General features: G+C 41.3%; 1 protein-coding gene across 1 annotated transcript; it reads right to left on the bottom strand.

The window, feature by feature from the left end:
- Window positions 1-380: 380 nt before the first annotated feature.
- LOC115817209 (adhesion G protein-coupled receptor E3-like) lies at window positions 381-15251 on the bottom strand. The gene is made up of 16 exons (XM_030780474.1): window positions 15177-15251; window positions 14588-14707; window positions 14250-14475; window positions 13763-13816; window positions 13520-13610; window positions 13251-13426; window positions 7576-7755; window positions 7266-7383; window positions 6737-6914; window positions 3570-3731; window positions 3067-3273; window positions 2398-2630; window positions 2105-2171; window positions 1737-1828; window positions 1472-1634; window positions 381-434 (listed from the first exon to the last, which is right to left on the bottom strand). Exons 1-16 carry the CDS (start codon window positions 15249-15251, stop codon window positions 381-383), a joined length of 2196 nt encoding a protein of 731 aa, XP_030636334.1.
- Between the last annotated feature and the right edge of the window lie 8104 nt (window positions 15252-23355).

Below are 23355 nucleotides of genomic sequence, written 5' to 3' on the forward strand. Positions count from 1 at the left end.
GCAGAACAGTGTCATTACTCCATAGCCAAGTTTCTGTAAGAAAAAACCAAATCTAGTACATGACAATTATATATATATATATATATATATATATATATATATATATATATATATATATGTATCATCTGTGACTTATTTGAAAGTAAATGAACTGATTCTCACTGAAATTCACCGGTTTTAACTGATTCTCACTGGTTTCTGTTAGCATGAAACACCTAGTTATTTTTTTTATCATGTATAATTGTGAATATCTAGCTACGGCCATTGGAACTTTAGCTTTTTAGTTTACTTGACTGAACTTTTTTAGACTTGGCAATAATTGCTTTAAGTTAAGATTTTGAAGCTTTTCATGGTCCAGCTGAATGTCTGTGATGAGAACTTTACTTGTGGCAACGCCACAGTGCGCCCCACCACCTCTTGTACTGCCTCCTGACCTGAAAACACAGATGAGAAGAGAAACAGACAGGGTCAGATGAGGGTAAGTCTATGGTCGCTGATACACCGTCTATGTGATGATACATGAAAGCTTGCGCACTTGAACACACAAAAAGCAGACATTACAAGAGAGTTGTAGTAACAGAAGGTCATTTCCATTCTAATTTCCCTGTCTACAATCAGATGGAAATACTTTACACCCATTAAAGCCCCTTTCAGATATAAAACCTGGAAAATTTCCATGTTAACTTTTCCAGCAATGTTGGAGGATTCTCCCTTTCACACTTGCAACCCATTTCCAGAACATACATGACATGAAAATCCTGGAAATGTAGGATATGATGTTAAACATACATGATGGAAGACGCTGTGTTCTGAACAAAATGGTGGGTGGACAGATAATATTGAGAGTCAGTTTGTTGACAATGTTACTAATTTACAATGCATTTTGTCAACAGCTTATATTATTACACGCAACATGGGGCTCACAAAGATATGTTCATGACATTAGAAATATGATGGATGATTAACTGGAGAGAGGCAGAAAAGAATATGAAGCAGCTAGACTCAGATATGTAAAATACGTCATCAAAGCGTAACACGCTTAGTAATTTTATTGCTTTGGTTTATACTTCAGTCTACCTAGAACACTGAAGAGAATGTCACTTAGTCTGGTCCTGGAACATTGTCATTTAAACTTTAATACTCTTTTTCACTTTTCACTTTTAAATTCTTTTAACTTTTCAAACTTTTTCAGCACTACATAGGACAGGGTCATAGCTTACACGTGTAACAGGTGAGACTAAGTAGGACAATGTCATAGCCACAGGTGTAACAGGGGAGACCATGTAGGACAAACTCATAGCTACAGGTCTTACAGGCTAGACTGTATAGGTCAAGGTCATACCCGGAGGTCTAACAGGGGAGACCAAGCAGGACTAGTTTAAAACTTAAGGTGAGAATAAGTGGCACAAAATAGCTACAGGTGTAATGAGTGAGACTAAATAGGCCCCTGGGGAATTGGAGTTGTAGTTACCTCTTCATTGAGGACACAGTGGACCAGGAAGATGAAGGTGCCTTGCTGGGAGTTGAAGAAAAGGAAAACAATCTCCATGACCTCACTGAATTGTGTGAAGAAGCCCAGTATCCATGGGCAACCGAGGATAACAAACTGGGCCAGGGATTTGAACACCATAGTCCTAGAGAGTAGGATACATGCATTTACAGACATTTTAACTATCTGATGGGTAAATACAGAATTAAATTTTCAAACTCCATTGGGTTTGTAGATTGTTTGTTACCTGGTGGATCTGAGCTGTGCGACCTCAGTGTTCACTTTCTTTATACTCCAGCTCAGACAGATGATTATGACAATGAAAAGAACCAAATTGACCTGGACAGGTAAACACAGAGTCAAATATTATCTTCTCTAGAAATAAGACTGGAAATACAGTGGGGGAAAAAAAAAATCTTTTTTTCACCAGTGATGAATGAAAACTCAGTGATATATCTGGCACTATTACAAGTGAATGTGATGCTATTCCATTTTTAGATAAATGTTCAGCTTGATATTGTCTTATGTTGCATGATCATTCATAGCATCTCAAATTCTCCCTTGGTCAAATACAGACTTATCTACAATGATGGACAATGTGTAATGTGTACATACTGCTAGAATGAAGCAGACAGGACCCAGGAAACTCCAGATGAAGTCACTGTCCATCTTAATCCAACACCTACAGACAGCAGAAACACACAATACAAAACAACAAACTGTCAGTCAGTAATAACATGGTAGTTAGCACTTTGCACTTTGTTTTGAACTTTGCATTCTCTCTTTATCATATTCAGCTGAAACGGAAAGACTGAACAATTCTGAGGAAGCCAATCATATCAAATCAGCATGTGACCTCATAATTCTCACTCTTATTGTCCAACACTCTGTCTCCTCTCTGTACTCACTCCTCACTGCCATATCCATCAGGCACCACCCCCACAGACACTGAGACCACGGCCAGAGAGATCACATAGCCAATCACAAGCAGGAATCCCCAGTGAACCACCTCCTTCTGTTTGGATCTGATCTTTGATAGGTTCTTGACTGTGATGAAGAGTAGTATGGCCTCAATGAACATCCACACAAACGCAGAGAGAAAAAGGAAATGGAGTGTTCCAGCTATTGCAGCACAAACTCTCTGAGGAGATAGAAAAAAGATCAGAAAGTTGAATGAACATCACATCATTGCATCAGCCCATCATCATGTGTATGAATGCTAAAAATGAGCATTTATGTTTGTGAAGTTCTAACTGGCCTATTGTTACCATTGTGGGGTTAACTGAAAATGTGAGACCCAGTGTGCAGTTTGAATTATTTTAATGTGTTATTTTGCCATGATTCCAACAAGAATGTATGAGTGAGTGGTTAAAACTGATGTATTTTCTGGGACGATGAAACTGAATTCAACTGACTCTTAAATGGTACTCTTCCACTTGACTGATGAAACAGGTTTAGTCCTACTACTGAAAAGCTACCTGACTCCAAAAGTAGCCACACCACCACCAAACTGAAAAGCAGTTAATCTAATAGCTTTGGTACTTGTGGCAACGCTACTGCTCGGCTATGGTTATTACCTTGTGGATGCGTATATAAGGCAGGAGATGTTGGGTGAGGAGGAAGAGGAGATGGGCCAGCAGCAGACAGAGAGAGAGGTTGAGTAGAGCTGTGTTGGTCACGCTTGAGTTCTTCCCCAAGACAGCAAAGGTCAACACAGCCAAGAACAGAAAGACCAGCCCAACAGTTACTGCTACTGTGCTCACAAGATCCTTGAGATAGTTGCTCTGAAAAACAACATTTTTTTTAAGCACACTGGTTCTTTTCCCTGTTTCAAAAACATTTCAACATTGAAGCTCTGTGAGGAGTGAATCCTTTGTTTGTCGAGTTTCATACATGCACGTTTACTCTCAATTTAACACATGGTAAATTAACACACTGTTAACCACACTGTAAATTGAGTCTAAGTTGTGCTGCCACTGATTACAGCCACTAGTCGTTTCCCTAAATATCAAAGGTCATCAGTGAATATTCCTCATACATTGAGTAGACTGTATGTTGTGATTATCTGCTCCTGTGTTACCTTGGGTGGTCTTTTAGTTTGCATGATGAGAGCGAAAGTGGACAGGTGTACACAGGAACAGACTGTGTAACTGGAGTTGGTCTCAGTGATGGAACAGCCGTCCACAACCCATTCACTAACGTTCCAGTACACACAGTCCAGCAGACCTTTAGGATCCATTTCCTAATCAAGAAAGGCATGGAGATGTAAAAAAAAAAACCTTTATTTAAAGGCTGAATGTGTCATGCTCAGCCATGACACCAGCAGATAAGTTAATGAAAAGGCAGAATCTTGATCCGAAAAAAGAGGTTCAGCAACAGGGAACTATCCAAGAAAACACACAGAGCTTACTACAAGGCTTGATCAGGAATTGTACACCAGATAGCAACTCAAAACTGAGCAAAGAACTGAAGAAAACAAGAGGCTTAAATAGACAGACAGACAGAACAAGACACAGGTGAAAACAATACATCAATAATGAACTAAACAGGCATAACAAAGACTGAGGACACCACATGGCCAAAAAAAGAACTACACTTTCCAAATACATGACAGGACCCCCCCCCCCCCCCCCCCCCCCCTCCGGAGAATGTCTCCCAATGTTCCTTCTGGCACAATCAGGATGTGTCTGGTGGAAGTCCCTGATAAGGTTGGGGTCTAGAATGGGGGCTGGAACCCAGGCTTGTTCCTCTGGGCCATACCCCTCCCAATCCTCCAGATATTGCAGACCTCCCTGAACCCAATGAAAGTCAAGGAGGCAGCGGACTGTATAAGCGGGTTGGCCATCAGTGATCCGAGGAGGTGGGGCTGGTCTATTAGCGGGAGCCAGGAGTCTAGTGATTACAGGTCGTAGACAAGAAACAGGGAAGTTGGGGTTGATCCGCAAAGCCCAGGGAAGTTGCAGATGGTAGGAGACCGGATCAACCCTTCTCAGGATCTTGAAGGGTCCCAAAAACCGAGGAGCCAGCTTGTGGGACTCCACCTGCAGGGGAAGGTCCCGTGAGGACAACCAGACCCTTTTCCCAGGGCGTAGTAATGATATGGGCCTGCGCTGGCGGTTGGCCTGGAGTTGGTGGCGTCATGCAGACCTAAGAAGGGCAGACCGTACCCTCAGCCAGACAGGTCTGCATCAGCGGATCAAGTTATGGGCCGACCGGACTCAAACATCAACCTCTTGGTGTTATGTGCATATTCTGCCCAGAGAACATACCTGCTCCAGGAAGAGGGGTTCGTGGAGGCCAGGCATCTGAAGATGGTCTTGAGGTCTTGGTTGAGCCTCTCCAACTAACCATTAGACTCTGAGTGGAAACCAGAGGAAAGACTGACAGTGGCCTGTGTCAGCTTGCAGAGAGCCCTCCAGAACTGTGAAGTGAATTGAGGTCCACGGTCGGAGACCATATCTACAGGGAGGCCAAACCCCTTAAAACTTGCTGGCAGACAAGTTCAGCGGTCTCTTGAGCAGGGGCGAGTTTGGGCAAGGGGACAAAACGACAGGCCTTGGAACACAATCCACGCTGATCGGGATGACTGTGTTTCCCTGGGAAGGAGTGAGACCTGTAATGAAGTCCATGGAGATGTGGGACCAAGGGCGTTTGGGTATGGTTAGGGGATTCCTCAGATGTGTCTCTGCTGGGTCTTTGTCCATGGCTCAGTCTTGCTGTAATGTATGACCTGGGAATCAAACCCGAGGCTCTGGCTTGAGAGCCCAGTGCCACCAAGTGCAAGACCCAAATGCAGGACGCAAGGCAAAAATAGGACAGTTAAAGTGATTTCTCTTTAATGAGTTAATCAGGGCAGAGGTATCCAAGACAGTCACGCAAAAATCAGTAAACAGAGAAAATGGCAGGCAAAAACAGAGGTTCAACAACAGAGCACAATCCAAGAAAACACCCAAAGCTTAGTACAAGGCTTGATCAGGAATTGCACACCAGGTCACAACTCAAGACTGAGCAAAGAAAACAAGAGGCTTAGATAGACAGACAGAACAAGACACAGGTGAAAACAATACAACAATAATGAACTAAACAGACACAACAAAGACTGAGGACACCACATGGCCAAAAAAACCCTGCACTTCCCAAATACATGACATCCAACTATCACACACAGCAGAGCTCCTGAAGTCTGGTCAGATCTGATCAACTTGACTCCTTAGCTCTGTGGATTGGGGTCTGAGCATTTGCTTCAGTTTCAGCAAGCACATCCTTTCTTAAGCTGCCAGTTACTCAGAGAACCTTTCTTTGATCACCAGAAGAGGCCACAGTCAGGTGGGATGTCTTCATCTTGTCTGAGAAGTCAGCATCTAATCCCGCATATCACTTAGGGTTTCTTCCACTGTGCATTCTTTCTTTAGATGTTCTGCATCTCGACCATCGGAAATTTTGTGTTGTTGAGTGATCCAGACAAAGACACAGTTTTGTTTTAATATGACAGTTGAATTTGTATTTTATATGGTTTCAGCAAGGAGGAAGACAAATTTCCTTCCTCGCATGGTACCATTCAAATGGGAAGCCCCGTTGGGGAATAAACCAGGAATTAAGAGAGAAGGAGTCATAAAGCATAGGAATACAGACCCAGAAACCCTGGAGCAGAGCGATGTCACATACTGAGAATGACAAGGTTAATGACTCCATTGACCAGAGACAGGGTCAGAGAAGTGGGCTTGTGACCAAACAGTCAGTTTGCTTCTCAGGACCGGCAGGAAAACGTCCATGGCTGAAGTGCCCCTGGGCAAGGCACATAACCCCCAACTGCTCCCCGAGCACAGGTGTGCTGCTCACTGCTCCTGTGCCTAGTGGCTGTATGTGCTCACTACTGGTGTTTAAGGATGGGTTAAATGCAGAGGTCAAATTCACTGCTCACAGTGTGTGTGTGCCATCACTGAGATGTAGCCTTTAATCTTAATCTTAATCTTAATCTTAATCTTAACAGATCAGCTCGATGATGTAATGATCTGGCAATCTGAAAGCTGGTGAGGCTGGAGATGAGACAATGTTGGATCACTGGACATGATTTGTGAGGTTGAGTCAACCTACTTGAGCATGCTGACATAATGAGTTAGCAAAAAGAACAAAAGTAATAAAGCTTACTCTGATGTGCCTCAGGGTGAAGTTAACTGGTTTGGTTAACGTTTTGTTGCTGGTTTTGGGAAGGAAGGCTGAGAAAAGAACAAAAGTAAAAAAGCTTACTTTGATGTGCCTCAGGGTGAAGTTAACTGGTTTGGTTAACGTTTTGTTAGTGGTTTTGGGCAGGAAGGCTGAGACCACTCTGGACGTCATCGTTTTGACTGTGTCGTTCTCTGTGCGAAATAAGGAGGGTTTCAGCATTTCTTCCATGTTCTTGTAGATGATGAGAGAGACAGCAGCACTTCCTGAGATACACAAATAAACGATTTATCCAGCAACACATTCAAAACATTCAAAAGTCAGACCACAGTATGTCTACCAGCATGAATCACCATTACAAAGACAGTACCCAAAAGCCCTCCCTCCCATGTAATGTTATTAATTGAAGTACTGCCTTTGAAAGTTAAGATGATGTTTAACTGTAAACATGAACAAACAAACAAACAAAAAAACAGGGCTGAACTGACAAGAAGTACATTCAGACAAGTTCACACACTTTACATTTCTAGCCAGCACTGTGACTGAGTTTGTATTTAAGCGAAGAAAACGAAATGGAGTAATGGAGGCAGATCTGCTTCATGAGGTTTACAACTTACCATTGTTATTTTTTGAAATACCAATAAGGTCGATATCCAGGAGAGCGTCGGGGGTGTTCAGCTGTAGAGTTTTCTTGAGGGTGGTGTTCCATCCAACAGTGAAGATTCTCACCTCTACCTCTACAAGAGACGCCGAGAATCAAAGACTATGTCTAGCCATATGCACGTGAGCATGTGAACAGCAGGACCTGTTTTTAATGAGAACTGATGAGCAGGTATCACCACTGAGACCCTAGAAATGATCAGAAATGATCACCACTTTGTTGAACTGATCTGGTGCCTTCTGTGGTCGATTTTGGTAATTACCTGTGCTGTTGAGAGTGATACTGATGTTGCTCTGGGTAGGAGTTGGCTTCACCACAGCAGATATCAGAATTTCAGTGGCCAGAAGAAACATGTTTCCCAGTGTGGCCAGCTTATTATCGTTTGGGGTATCAGCTATTATAATGCTCTGGTAATCAAACAGCTGACCTAAATAAGTCCTCACTGTCTGAAGACACAGAACAGAGAGATTAACAACACAATCTCTCCATTATTCACGCATACACAGATAGACAGACAGACAGACACTATTTTAGTTTGTAATGGAAATTGAATGTCTAGATTAAACAAATGTTAAGAACTGTATCAGTCATGTTGCATCACACCGAGTCACACCAAATCGTTCCATATTAAATTGTGTTCTCCCTGTATAGTAATGTAACCCATGTATTTAGATACGTATGGGATCGTCTTATAAGGAGGAAGCACACACCCCTAATATGTATAATATATACTGTATATATATGCATAGAGACACACACACACACACACACACACACACACACACACACATATATATATATATATATATATATATATATATACATATGGAGGGGGAGAGAGAGAGAAAGAGAGAGAGTGATGAGAAGGCAATGGGAGAGGTGGAGATGTGTGAATGACATATCATATTTAAGAACATTTATAGTGTAGCAAACATGAAAATAAAAAGATTTGACTTGAATACATGATACACTTTGACATTAAGATCCAAAACTGGCACATTTTTCATGAATGGGACCTCATACGCAGCTCTGTCTCTGCGTGCATATAACTCACCTCCTCTGGCAGTTCCATGACTGCTGACAGATTTAGTAGTTGCTTCAGGAGTTCATGACCACATTCAGCAGTTTTATCAACCTAAATATCAACCATCACAAAAAAAAAACATTTAGCCTCTGTCACCTCATGTTACAAAGTAACACAGCTACAATACAATAAAACCTGACTGATACCACTGGGGTCTTCAAAAGGCACAGGGCATATATGAAGACGTGGATTTGCCCAAAGCCGCACTGTGATACCTTATCGGTGACTATACATATCAGTTACACTCTCTCATATGGTCCTTATGTGTCAATAACTTGACCTAACTGAGAAAATGAGTCTACTTATGTCAACATAGCCCATGTGACATGGTTGTTAATACAGATTCCAGCCTGTGACCAGAATTACAGCTGAATGTAACTGAGTGAAACTCTTCCCTTTGCTGGGTGTTTGGAGGGTCCCACCACTTGAAACACATTGTTTCCTCATATTTTTGTTTAGTTTTTCAGTTAAATGAATGAAATCTGATGTTTTATTTTGGTGTGACCATGCCACTGACCTATTCCACAGTCAACTTGGGCTATGTTGGACACAACCATTCCTGTTTGACTCTCCTTCTCACCCACAAAGCATACAAGCAAATTGGAACAGAAAAGAAACTCTGAGTTTCACAAGAGTGTACACACATTTGATTGTGCAGTGTGAGAGGGACTGTTATAATTCAAAATATAGCATTGTTTTTTCACTATTTTGTTTATAGTGGATCATAATCATTTCCAGCAATGTTTCATTCATTTCATACTTATTTATGGATACTGCAATGTGACATACTCTCAGTATATAATTACCATGTATGTCATTTAACATCATTTGTTAACACAGAGGATAAGATCATGTGACCTGAGGTAAGAGTCATAAGCATGTCATAAATTGCTGAATAACTATCACAAGTATTAATTAACTTTCCAAAGTGATATTCTTAAGCTGCTCTCCAACATACCTGGCATTCCGTAGGCAAGTTAGTAAATCCTAAATGAGAGAGAGACAGAGAGAGAGACTTGGATTAAACTGTAAAAAAGGATTTCTTGACTCAACTTAATCCAGTAAAGTCATTTTGTTGCTTCGACTGAGTTAAGTTATGTCAATGTGTAGTGTCAAGTTCATTACACTTAAATAAATTAGTTGATACAATTTGCAGTTTGTTGACTCAGCTTAACCCAGTCAAGTCATCTTGTTGATTTGACTGAGTTTACTTATATCAGCGTATAGTGTCAAGTTTATTACACTTAAATATATTCGCTGATACAAGTTACAGTTTGCTGACTCAACTTCCTGTGTCAAAGAATTTGGATTACAGAAGAATAGTTAAGAGAACTGAAAAAGACATTGGTTGAGCTTATTTTATTAAATTTATACAAATGTGAATCAAGTTAGATCAACATGAAATGGCCTCACTTCTTCAGTTCTTGTTAGGAAACATAGTGCTTTTCTTTATATCACTGGTTTAACTTCAGAACATATGTCAGAAATGTACGTCTGAAATCCAGCAAAGAAGTTGGCTACCATCTTCCTCTAACCATCGTTATCAAGTAGTACATTTAAATTTTATCTAGTTAGTTCATCAGTAGGCAACGCGAATTAATCATCTAGTCCCTGCCTCAGATGTCCCGTCACCACAACTTTTGATGTATATTAAATTTTCAGTTCATTTTGCTTATTGAGCATATGTTAGCATGTTAGCAAGCTAGCTAGCCAGCCAGCCATGGGCTGGACATCTAGCAAATGTACATACTTGATAACAACGGTAAGAGGAAGATGGCGGCCAACTTCTTTGCTGGATTTCAGAGTGCTCAACACTGTGCGTGTGGCGTATTGCGGCACATGCGTGTAACATAAAATACCGAGGCTGATGTATGTTCTGAAGTTAACTGAAGGGAGTATTATAAGTTTTCAAGTGTTTTTTCAAGTTGAAGTGGTTGTAACTCATGATACTTTGTTGTAATGTGCAATGAGTTCACTCAGTATGATTGCACTTGCCCATCTGACTAAAACCCCAAATCCTTTTTTACAGTGTAGGCATACTTTACATTGGAGTTGGATTGTGTGACTTTGTTGTGAGACAATGAGCTGCTCAATGAATGAGAAGTATCAACAAATCCAATGTAGTGGAAATAAATGAGAGAAGCTTCAGTAGTCATTCAGTAGCTATATACAGCACATTGTTCCAGTCCTGAAAATTTCCCAATATTGCAAAATGAAACCTCCAAAAAAATGACCTAGCAGCAGTGGTCATAGATACTGTGGTGAGCGCTGTAGTTGATTGAGTGTCACCAACATCTGAAAACGGGAGGGTAGAGAGAATGAGAGACTATGTTGGAGATCAGTATTGGTGGTAACAACAAATGTCATCTGGCCACAAATGAAGTGAAGTCAAACAAATTCATTATGTTGAACTCTATTATATTTATATACTTTTTTGTTGAGATGCAATAGAGGTGCAGATGGCTATGGCTATTTTTGACTGCTTCTTTGATTTTCGAAGTTGTGGTAATTGTAATAATTGTAAATAAGTTGTAATTTTTGAATTGGTATATATGTCTAGCATGCTTTTGTGATTGTGATATTGTGGCTTTCAAAGACCAACTCATTATAATGGTATCACTGTGAACAATAAAAAAAATTTGGTAACTTCAAGCTCTAATTTCATGCAGCTTCTGTCAGGACAATGTAAGCATTTAGTGGAGGTGTTGCCGTTGCTCATGTCCAGAAAGGCTGATGATCCACATAAAACACGGTTATGCCGTTAGGGTGTCAATTAAAGGACTTTGAGAGGTTTTTAGAATGTTCTTACAAAAAATAAAAAAAAAGGAAAAAGATAAATATGTTTGTATACTTTGATAACTTGTCAAAATGGCAGAGTGAGCAAATGGCTTAGAAGAAAAAGTTTTGAGAAGAAAAGGGTTGGAAAATCCAATAAGGTTGCGATGAATGGGATTTTATGGTATCTGTATATATCTAAGTGGTGTAAGAAAGGTTCATTTTAGTGCCCAAATGCAAAATGTTTTGGGAGGCTGATGATCCACGGTTATGGTGTTTGGTAGCCATTTCAATGGCTTTCAGAGGTTTTTGGAGTCCTCTGTCACAATAATAATAATAATAATAATAATAATAATAATAATAATAATAATAATAATAAGCCCTCTTAGATTTCACTTAGCAAATTGGACAAATGGATAAGTAATAGTTTCAGATAAGTATTGCAGATGAGTCTCAGATATTCTTTTAAGTCCATTTGTGACTTTTCTCTGTCGACTCATTACAATGGTAGTCATAACTGCTAAAACAACTAGAGTTTAAAAGAGTTTTTTTATATAGTTCCCTCACACACACGAGAAAAAAATCTAGATATATTCAGGTTTGTATATTTTGATAACTTGGCAAATGAGACCTGGGCTTGGATTCCACCTGGCAAATTTGAAAAATGGCTTAGAAGAAAAGGATTTGTACAGAAAATTGCTAGAAAATCCAGTAAAGTTACAATGAATGGAATGTCATTCTATCTGTTTGAATATATCTAAAGTGCATAAGAAATGTTCATTTTAGGGACCAACTGCTCACGTTCTGGAAAGGTCATTTGGACTGAGTTCAACATAATCCAAATAATGATCAAGATAACAATCAGAGCAAAGTTGCTAATGATGAGCATCTGCATATACTGTCAGAGACAGACTTGCTCCATATTTGGTGTAATGCCAAAACATGCACTTATGTTTGACATGTTTGCTTGTTGTATGTATTACTTTGAAAGTTTAACATTTTTTGGATAAGTATTGCACATGACACTCAGAGTTTATTTTAAGCTCATTTATGACTTTTTTCCCGCCGATTGATTACAACGGTAGTCATAACTGTTAAAAACACAAAATTATTGTAATAACTTTTACACCTATTTTCCTGACAGAAACTGTCTGAAAATGTAACCACTATGCAGCAGGAGCTGTCTGAAAGAACCAATGATAAAAATAATCACGGTATCAAAAAGTCCAGCGGAGTGGAAATAAACGAGTAACTTAAATAGTCATTCAATAGACATGTATAGCACCTTGTCCCACAAAAGAATTTTCCAATCTTGCAAAATGACACCTGCAAAAAATGACCTACCAGTCGTGGTTACAGACGGTGTGGTGAGAACTGAAGTTGATCGAATCTCAACAGGCACTGAAAACAGGGGATAGTAGAAAGAATGAAAAACTGAAATCAGCATCAGTAACAAAAACAAATGTCATTTGGTTAAAGATTATGGATGGTGAAGGATAGTATGGAAAACATAATGAGGTTGTATACAGCTAATAAGGTGGAGAAACATGTATGACATGCATGTATAGCATTCACAACCAAATGACTGATTTGGTTGATTTGGTCAATGTTAACTTCTTTTCTATTGAATGTGTCCTCAGTGAGGATATGCACGTGTCACAGGTCAGATACAGGGCTAGTATTATAACAGTAAAGTTTGTAAAGCATAAAGCAGTAGCTACTGTCTCTACACCACCTTGGCCATTAATGTTTATCCATTTGAAATGCTGGAAATATGGGGCTCTTAATATACTGTGTTTTTATAGTCTTCTGTTTGCTTTTGGTTTTGATATTGTATTTGTTGTTCATCTTTTGAAATTTCCTCTGTATTCTAGATGTCTGAAGAGAGAGCAGTGTTTTGGAATCAACAGTATGAACAGAGTGGTCATAAACTGTGAATCCCTACTTTTCATTCACAAATATAGAAACCAGAAACACATCTGTCAGAATAAAGCCTCTATGGAGTTATTGTTGTCCATGACTGTACAGGTATTTCCCAAGCTACAATAACAGATCAGAGAGAATGTTCATAAGATTACCTAAACAGTATGCAGACTTGAAGTCTGGTGGCTTGACAAATTCATAGATGTAGTAATTTCCAGGACAGGCCTTCACTCGTATGTGCATTGAGTTACTGGGACAGCAGACCTGTAGACTGTCCTCTCCAGCCTTTGGGTGGGAACCATTAAGCCACAGAGGGATCTTGGTGTCACATCTGATCGGATTCACATGCGACTCAGGCATCTGGGTACTCATTCCATGATAGAGAAGTCTGTACCAGCCTGACCATTTTCTTTCACGGTCAGACCTATCTTTGCCGCCATAGAAGTTGATCGCTCTCCATGGCTCATCCAGAACGTTATAGTTAAAGCATGGGTCAACACTGGGGCTGGTTACACCTGATGTAAGCATTTTCAAATGAACAGGTCACTCTCCTATTCTGATTGCAATTCAGATCTATCCTTAATGATTAGATACAAGGATACATAATGAATATAAGATCACAAATGCAGTACACTAATCTGTAACTATGAATATGCTGTTTACTTACCCGCACTTACTGGAAAAGTCTTGTTCCACACATTCATCAGAACTAAAGCACCACCTAGTGGAGAGCACAAAGGTCACACAGTGCCTTATTTGTAACCGTTAAAGTTTTCACACAGTTTACAAAGGTCCCTTCTCTAGTTTGAAAAATCACCAAAAACTAAAGTCCAAGAACAAAAACATCAGTGTATACACATCATCAGTAAACTGGAAAAACCGGCCCTTTAAGACATGTGAAATGTCCCATTTCAATACCTGTTACATAAACTTGATCCTTGTATATACACAATTCCGTGTTGTTAGACTATTCCTGGGTATTTGACAAACAGAGGTGATTTTTTTTTTTCTTTTTTTTTTAAATTCTAGATTTTAAGCGGAAAAAAAAGATATTACACCACATAAAAATTGTTTGTTTTCAGGAAATTTCAGAGGTCACCAAGACTTCCTTATACTTCAATATCTTTTATCAACTTTTTCTGTCAACACCTCACACAGTTGTGTAATGACCGCCGGCTTCAAGAGCGCTGATGTCTGCCCATTCCAGTCTCCCCAGGACAAGAGTCTGAGCCCATGGAAGTCGGAGCCACTCGCCTGACCGCCAATGAACGCCGTTGTCGGATTGAGCAGGGTTTGTGCCTTTACTGCGGCGAGGGGGGTCATTCCAAGCTGCCCGATTAGACCTGCTCGCGCTCGCGGGATGGGAAAGGAGGCGCTCACCTGGAACACGACCCCCCCACAATCAGGTAAGTGCTTCATTATTCAACATCTCTGTCAAACCATTTCACATCCCTGTGATGGTGCACTCTGGTGATTCCTCCTCCTCTGTTACAGTCCTGCTAGATTTGGGGGCGGTGGGGTACTTCATCTGCCTCTCCATGGCCCAGACTCTTTGTCCCTCCCCTCCGTCGTCTATCCTGCCCGGTCTCCATTCATTCCCTTGATGGCCGTCCTTTGGGTAGTGGGATAATCACCCACGTCAACGACCCAGTTCATCTCACTGTGGGGGCTCTCCATCAGGAAAATCTCTCTCTTCTGGTCCTCCCAACATCCACTCATCCTCTCATCCTCGGACTCCCCTGGTTACAGGAGCATGACCCTTCCATCTCCTGGTCCAAGAGAGAAATCACAGCCCGGTCCTCGTCCTGTCACCAGCGCTGTTTGCCTCTCTTCTGTGCGTCCATCAGTGTGGAGAGTCCTCCAGTTGCAGCAACAGCTGAGATCCCTCGCCAGTATCATGACCTAACTGAGGTTTTTAGTAAACACAAGGCCACCTGTCTCCCTCCTCATCACCCGTGGGACTGCGCCATATACCTCCTGGCCGGTGCTTCACCACCTCTTGGCCATGTCTAACCCCTCTCACTAAAAGAAACACAGGCTATGGAGGAATACATCAACGAGGCACTCCAGCAAGGCTTTACCTGTCCTTCAACGTCACCAGCTTCGGCAGGCTTCTTCTTCATGGAGAGGAAAGATGGGGGTCTCTGTCCATGCATCGATTACGGAGGACTCAGTTCAGTCATTGTGAAGTACTGGTACCCACTCCCTCTGGTTCCATCGGCCATAGAGAGGCTTCAATATTTCACTAAGTTGGATCTCCGAAGTGCTTACAACCTGGTCCAAATCCAGGAAGGAGAATAGTGAAAAATGGCTTTCAGCACCAAGTCCGGCCATTATGAATATTTGGTGATGTCATTCGGCTTGGCGAACTCACCCTCCGTCTTCCAGGCCAAGTTAAACGAAATGTTGAGAGACATGCTCGGGAGGTTTGTCATTGATGATGTCCTTATCCATTCTGCCAGTCTCCCTGAGCATGTTGCCCATGTTCGCCAGGTCCTGGCCCGTTTGCTGCAGTACCATCTCTACGTGAAGGCGGAGAAGTGTGTGTTCTACCAAACCACAGTCTCTTTCCTAGGCTATGTGATCGGCCCAGAGGGAGTGAGGATGGAGGAGAACAAAGTCAAAGCGGTGACTGGATGGCCAGAGACCAGAACAATTAAAGAACTCCAATGTTTTCTGAGCTTCGCCAACTTCTACTGCTAGTGTATCCGAAACTTTAGCTCTGTGGCTGCCCCCCTCTCGGCCCTCCTCAAGGGATCAGCCTTGACGGCTCTCCTGGAATGACTCGGCCAGGGCTGCCTTCCGCCAGCTGAAGGAGCGATTCACCTCAGCACCCATCTTGATAATGCCAGATCCTCAGAAACGGTTCATTGTGGAGACACTGATGTGGGGGCAGTTCTCTCACAACGACATGGTGAGCCGCCCAAAATGTTCCTTTGTACTTTTTTTTCCAGGAACTGTCCCCAGCCGAGAGGACTTATGGCGGTGAAGTTGGCGCTGGAGGAGTGGAGACACTGGTTAGAGGGGTCTCAGCAACCATTCCTGGTGTTGACTGATCATTGCAACCTGGAGTTCATTAGAGGAGCAAAGCGGTTAAATCCACATCAAGCCAGGTAGGCCCTTTTCCTCTCTCGGTTTAACTTTGTCATCACATTCCGCCCAGGATCAAAAAACAGGAAGGCGGATGCTCTCTCATGTGTCCATGGGTCAGTTGGCGCCTCCCCAGAGGACAAGACAATCATTACTCCTTCGTCGATTGTCGCTCCAATTCAATGAACTATCGAGGAGGATATCCGAAGGGAGCTTAAAAGGGAACGTGCACCGGCAAATCGACCCATGGATAAGACGTACGTCCCCTCAGCTCTTCGAAACAGACTTGTCACTTGGGCGCACACCTCTCTTTCCTCCGGACACCCAGGAATAACACGAACCATTCATCTCCTCTCCACTAAATACTGGTGGCCCCCCCTTGGCCTCTGACATGAGGCACTGCGTGCGTTCATGCTCAATCTGCGCCACTACCACGTCCCCGAGGGAAGTCTGTAAAACTGCTCCCCCTGCCTATTCCACAGAGGCCCTGGTCCCATGCTGCCGTGGACGTTGTCACCGACCTCCCTCCATTGGATGGGAACACTACGGTCTTGGTAGTGGTCGATCGTTTGTCTAAAGCATGTCGCCTAATTCCCTTTGCTTCTCTCCTCTGCCCTCCAGGTTGCAGATGCCTTGTTTGTCCATGTCTTCCGTTGTTTTCGCCTTCTGGAAGACATCCTATCCGACCGTGGCTCTTAGCTCACATCGCGCATTTAGAAGGCATTCATGGAACGGCTGGGAGTCACGGTGAGCCTCACTTCTGGGTACCACCCGAGACCTCACGCTCTGCCTACCATGTCAGAAATTCAGTCCCTGGTTTGTGGGGCCCTTCAAGGCCCTTTGGAGGGTCAATCTGGTCAGTTACACTCTACAGTTACCACATAACTACGAATTTTCACCCACTTTTCACATTTCTCTCCTTAGGCTGGTGATTCCTGGTCCACTGGCTGATGCGCTTCCCTGGGATACACCACCTCCCACGCTGGACAGCACACCCTGCTGGACTCCAGATACTGCCAGGGATGCATGCAGTTGACTGGGAGGGGTACGGCCCAGAGGAGCGAAGCTGGGTTCTTTCTTCAGACATTCTTGACTCTAACCTCATCACTGACTTTCATCGAGCCCACCCAGACTGCCCTGCTCCTTGCCCCCGGGGACGTCTCCCAGGCCACCGGGGGGGTGGTACTGTAACGACCTTGTCTCCTCCCTCGCCAGTTTCAACCATTCACCGATCAGCGTCGCTGGTTTACTAATCATCGGCCGGATCACTCTCATTACTTTCACCTGTCCTCACTCTGATTTCTCTGTACATTTAAACCCCTCACTTCCGTTGCTCTGGTGTGAAGTCTATACCTTTCATATGTTTGCTGTGCCGATTTGTTACAGTTCTTACTTGTCTTTGCTACTCCGTTTTTCGGGTATCCCATTACCCACATCTGTGTGTGTGTGTAACCTTTTGTGTCCTGTTTGCGCCTTGTCAAAGCCCAGTTTAAATCTTGTGTTAACTCTGTTTGAAACTTCCTACTCGTGTGATAACATATACTCCAGTCACTCCGTACCTGTGTCCAGCTCCGTGGTTGGCCCTGTGATGTGACATCATTTCTGATTTAAAATAATTCAATACGATAATTAAGATCTCAGGATTTAACGCATGCACTTTACCAAAAAAAAAAAAAAAAAGATCAATGTCCCCTTCAACACATCACCACATATATTTACCATGTCTACAAAATTTATATTTATTTCTCAACTCTTTTTTTTTTTTTTTTGACGGGCCGGCATTTTTGCTTCATAAACCTGTGGAAGGTTGTTGTAATATGTTCACATCATGATGAAATATATCATGTTCTTCATGAAATCTATGTTCATACTGTCCTTTATGCTCTGACTTTTTTATAAAGTAGGTTTCCTTCTCTACAACTAGGTCTGGCTATCACTTAACTGTGATATCTGGTCAAAGTCATGGGTTCTTTTTGACTCAGTTGTAGTTTCTTGCATGTGTATCTGGCCAAATACTGCAGTGCAACAGTAATCTCCTGAATGGCTGGTTTGTACTCTGCTTGCTTTGGAAGTGGCTTTGGACAAAAGCATCTGCTACATGAATAAATGTAAATGTAAATGTAAATGAAGTGTTTGTTTAAATTATCTGAGAATAAACCAACTAAAACTTTATAACCTACCTTTATTTCCTGTTCAAGACATAACGTTAGGACATAGCATCACACAACATTACAGAAAACAAGGTGCAATAGACAAAGAATAGAGAGCAATTCATCTGATGTGTCAGATAAAGGTTAAATGTAATTTTGTTTGGGATGTTATTTTTGTTCTCAATAAACAGTGACATAAAAAGATTAATTATTTTTTTAAAACGAATAAAAAAATTATTAGAAATATAGTGAGCAATAAACATGATGAACCTAATCTCCCTCATCTCCTTCATCTCCTTTTTTTTTTTTTTTTTCTCCTACTCCAATTCTTCACTCCTCTCTCCCCACTTCTTTTTTTTTTTTCTTCACTTTCTCTCTCATTTTCATGACACATGTTAAATAAACCAAAGTTGACAATAGTCGAAACTTGAGTGTGGTCAAAGATCATCGGTGAGGAACATAGACTCCTGTGAAATAACACACAAGGCTTTTTGATCCATGCTTTTATCATGATCTTTAGCCTTCGTCTGCTTTTGAAGCAAAGTCCCGTTAGCGTCGACTTTCCAAAAACCCCTCGACTCCCACACCTCTTTTTCCCCTCTGGACTCCCACACCTCTTTTTCCTCTCCTTCCTTCACTACTTTAATGTACGTAACTCAACTAGAACATCTCCCAGACAGCTGCTTTTGGTTAAGCATATCTCTTCATAAATAATAATCCATAAACGTGCAAAGTTGTTGTGTTCATGCATACTGGTGGTTGTTATCACTGCCTAGCATACTTTTTTTTTTTTAGCTTTCCCATGTGTAATTTACATGTTGTTATATGTGTGCGTGTGTAGCCATTGTGCCTTAGTTCCACCTAAATCACAACTTGAGCAACATTAGATTCATTCTGTGCCGTCTGAATTTGACTGTTGTAGTAAACGTTTACATTCCATTATTTGAGCAAGTCGTAAATCATTTTGTTGTCTACCGGATGCGGTGATCAAAGAGCTTAGTTATCTGGGAGTATTGAATTCGAAGAATATTATCATACTTGTTACATTGGTACTATTGTTTAATAAATGTTAATGCTAATGAAGAGTTATTTTGAATAATTTCTAAGTTTAGCGTACAGAGTGCTGAGTTGGAAATAGAGTTCCTCAAAAGCAAACACCCCGCCCCGAACAACTTGACTGGAGTCGGATTCTCCAAAAAGATTGTGGTTATAGCTAAGCGATATTGGTATTCAGCCCAATATTCACCATTGGCACAAAACTAAAGAAACACATGAGTTGTTTGATCAAAAACAACAAGTTGCATAGATCACGGCTTATGATAGCTGATATATGAGGATATGTTCACTTAACTGTCATCCCTATGGCCAAATTCACAGCACCACCTAAGAGGTCTGGTCATTTCATACATCAAATGCGTCTCTTCTCAGTGTACAGTATGGCAGTAAAACATGCGTCATGAAGGACTCTGAGAAAGCATCTAGTGAAAACTTCTGCATCACATGCCTCTGTTCGGTGAAATTTTAATTTGCATGTCTATGAGTCAGAAATGCTATCTTATCTCTCATCTCCGTAACATACATGAGTATGTCCAGTACTGCTTTGCATACTTGTTTTTAAAGAACCAGCATAAAGCAGGATCATGTTTCCCCTTTATTGTTCAAACTGGACATTTAATGTGTTAAAAAGAAAAAAGAAATATATAAATATATGTAGTATGTGCGTGGAAAAAGTGAATCTAATTATTCAACAAGTGTGTGACCTCATGAACAAATTCTTCATCCACAAATTCAAATTCATCCCTCAGCCAAAAACTCAACAAACAAGAAGACGGAACATCTTCTCACACAGAGTAATGTAGATATCCCTGTGTAACTATGTGTTATTTCCTTATGTAAACTTAACACACAGACAGAATGGTGCTTAAGGCTTAAATAGACTATACCCTTTTAGTCAGCAGGTGTCAAGGAGGATATAAAGAGGAAACTTTGAGAGATCATGACTCTTGCTTTTGAATTATGACCATAAAATCCACATGAATAATATCCATAGGAATTAGAGGCACTGCTGGAATGCCACAGACACCATTAGAATGCAGTCAGTTTCTTTTGCAGAAGCATCTTAGCCTTTGAAATGACATTTTTTTGTGCAGGTCAATCATCAGTTCCTCATTCAGGATTCTTGTTCTGTGACGGAAAGTGCCATCTAACTAACCTGAATCTAATTATTCAACAAGTGAGTGACCTCAAGAACAAATTCTTCATCCACAAATTCAAATTCATCCCTCAGTGGAAAACTCACCAAACCAGAAGAGGAAAAATCTACTCACACAGAGTAATGTAGGTGCCCATCCTTTTTCACCCTTCAGCCGAGTCAGGCTTGTCTGCTCAGGTGCACAGATTACAGAGAATGAGACAAATACAAACTACTGTGAGACAACAAGAGAGGAGGAGAGAGGGAGGAGCTGGATACAGAGGAGGTCAAATGAAACCTCCACCTGACAGTGACGCACCTGCTTTTCTGTCAATGTTACTAATTCCTTTCACTGATTAAATGTTGTCCTTGCACATGTGTACACCTTTTCTTCTTCTTCTTCTTCTTCTTCTACTTCTTCTACTTCTTCTTCTTCTTCCTCTTCTTCTTCTTCTTCCTCTTCTTCTTCTTCCTCTTCTGCTAGTGTTTTATGAACTCAGGTACTCTTGTACTCATCATGTGAACAATGGCTATCATATTTAATCATTCACCTCAAACTATGGTGAGACCGACTGCTACAGGAACTGATTCCTTGGTCTTGATCACACTGAAAACAGTTTTGATTAATTAATATGTTTAGTTAAAACATTTAGTTATATTTAAATAAATAGTCAAAAGTATTATTCTTCACTACAGAATGGAGAAATCAGCGACTAGGCACTTCAGTGTGATATTCCTCTTCTGTGTGTGGTTTTGTTGTTGTTGTTGTTGTTGTTGTTTTTGTTTTTCTTTAAATGTGCTCATTTGCACACCTGCTGTATTTGCATGTGGGCCAGCACGTATTATTCACTCAACACTGAAATGCTGTGAGATCATTAGAATGATGATATGATCATTGCTGTATTACTGTATTCAGGGCAGTCAGACAGAATCTTCTGAAACACAGGGTAAAGCCAGGGGGCTGGTAATGATCAAACAAATGGTCAACGGTGGTGTTTGTGACAGAACAACCAAACTATGCCTGCAGACACTGGTAGAATGTGTTGACACAAGTGAGACAGTGGAATAATATTTCATACAATACATTCAACACATATTTATCACGGGATTTGTCTGTTGTTAAGGCATTGTAAAAGAAAAGACTAATGATTTAGGTTGTATTTTTGCTAAGACAAACCGTGCACAAATAAACACAATCATAATTCCTTCACAGTTAGATGATAATCAGTTCATATAAAATGTGTTAGAGGTCATTACCTCCACTAACCTTTTCCTGTGCTCGGTTCTCTATCTCATAGTGGGAAGGGAATTTGCATGTGGAGAATGATGTCTTCCTCATAGTCTCAGTGTGGTTGCCCTCAGGAATGACCCTGACTCTGTTTTTGATTTAGTGACTGTTTAGTTAGACTCACAGCCAAGCAGTAACATAGTATTCATAGTATCAGAGGTTTTCTGCATTAGTTATTATACATGATTAGTATCAGGAGGAGGACACTGGGAAGTGAGGAACTAAGAGAGAGTAGCTGACTGAACTCTTTGCTCTGACTGTGTTGTCAGGCCCGTGAACTGGTGAACTGATACACCACATTAAGAAGGGCTGACTAGACCACTGTTTCTTCAGTAAACTCCATCTCAAGACGACTAAATGATTTAATAACATTAAAGACAAAAAGACGTTAAAACGTTAAAGACAACTGACATGTCTAAAAGTTGAACACACAGTTACAAACAAATTATCTGCCTGATGTCACACTGAGTCCTTCAGCACATACAAATACGTAAGCTCTTTCGCATGACCGGCTGTATATTTTGAATATTTACACGGAATGCGGCCAAATACGGAGTCACTCCTTTCATTAATAGCGCGTAGCTCAGGTACTTGAGAGCAAAGTGCAGAAAACCATGTAGGCTATTACCAGTGAAACGTTTAGGACTGCGAGAGGTTGCCTTTTTTTTTTTTTTTTTTTTGGCTTGTTTTGTTTTGTTTTTTTAACGCCGTAATATCCTACTCAACAGGAGCACACATCGGTAGAGTCGACGCAGCATCCTAGGGACTCTTTCACAATTGATTGTTGCAGTCAGACTGGAGTCAAAGGACGGGATGAGTGGACTAGTGTATCAGGAGTGTGTTTAACGGGGGACACGCTTAGGTTTTGCTGTGGACTGAAAAGGGTTTGCGACTATCATGAGTGAAATGCGGATCATTGTGCGTTCCTCAGACTTTCTTGAAATTATGGCTGAGAACTTGTTTGACGTTATATTGCCTAACTAGTGCACTCGATTTGCGTGTAAGTATTAAACCAACTGAAGTTGAGATAAGAAACCTGGCGAGCTCACATGCAAGCGACTGCCGTATCAACGAGTTGAGAGACTGGTGTACTTGGTCGTTATTTATGAATTTTCTTTATTGGTGAGAGAGGGGGACATTGAGAGCCTTTGTTACGGCGGAGTGACCGGCGTGCTCATTGGGATGCCCGTTCCACTGTTTCCCTGCGACATCCCGCCAGGGACTCATCTCATTTGTAAAAGAAAGTACGAATTCCTTGTTCCTCCTCATTTGAACGTGGATTTAATAGTGGTGTAAAGATTAAGCTATTTTGCACTGCGTATCGGGTATTGAGAAATAGGCCCTGCTACATCAAACTGTTCATTCGTTAGAGCAGATTCACATCATTTTTTTCATTCGTTCATTCACTCATTCATTCATTCACTCATTCATTTTCTAAGCTGCTTATCCTAATTAGGGTCATGGGGGTGCTGGAGCCTGTCCCAGCGCTCACTGGGCGAAAGGCGGGGAAACACCCTGGATACATCGCTAGTTTATCACAG

The sequence above is a fragment of the Chanos chanos genome, chromosome 7 (genome assembly GCF_902362185.1).
Source record: "Chanos chanos chromosome 7, fChaCha1.1, whole genome shotgun sequence".
Taxonomy (NCBI): domain Eukaryota; kingdom Metazoa; phylum Chordata; class Actinopteri; order Gonorynchiformes; family Chanidae; genus Chanos; species Chanos chanos.

Coding starts and splice junctions, on each gene's coding strand:
- LOC115817209 (XM_030780474.1), bottom strand. CDS start 15,251: ATGCATGGACAGAGACCCCCATCTTTCCTCTCCATGAAGAAGAAGCCT. Junction 7,756..13,250: donor CAAGTCTGCATACTGTTTAG/GTAATCTTATGA, acceptor GTCTTCAGACAG/TGAGGACTTATTTAGGTCAG. Junction 435..1,471: donor ACTGTGTCCTCAATGAAGAG/GTAACTACAACT, acceptor CTGTGTTTTCAG/GTCAGGAGGCAGTACAAGAG.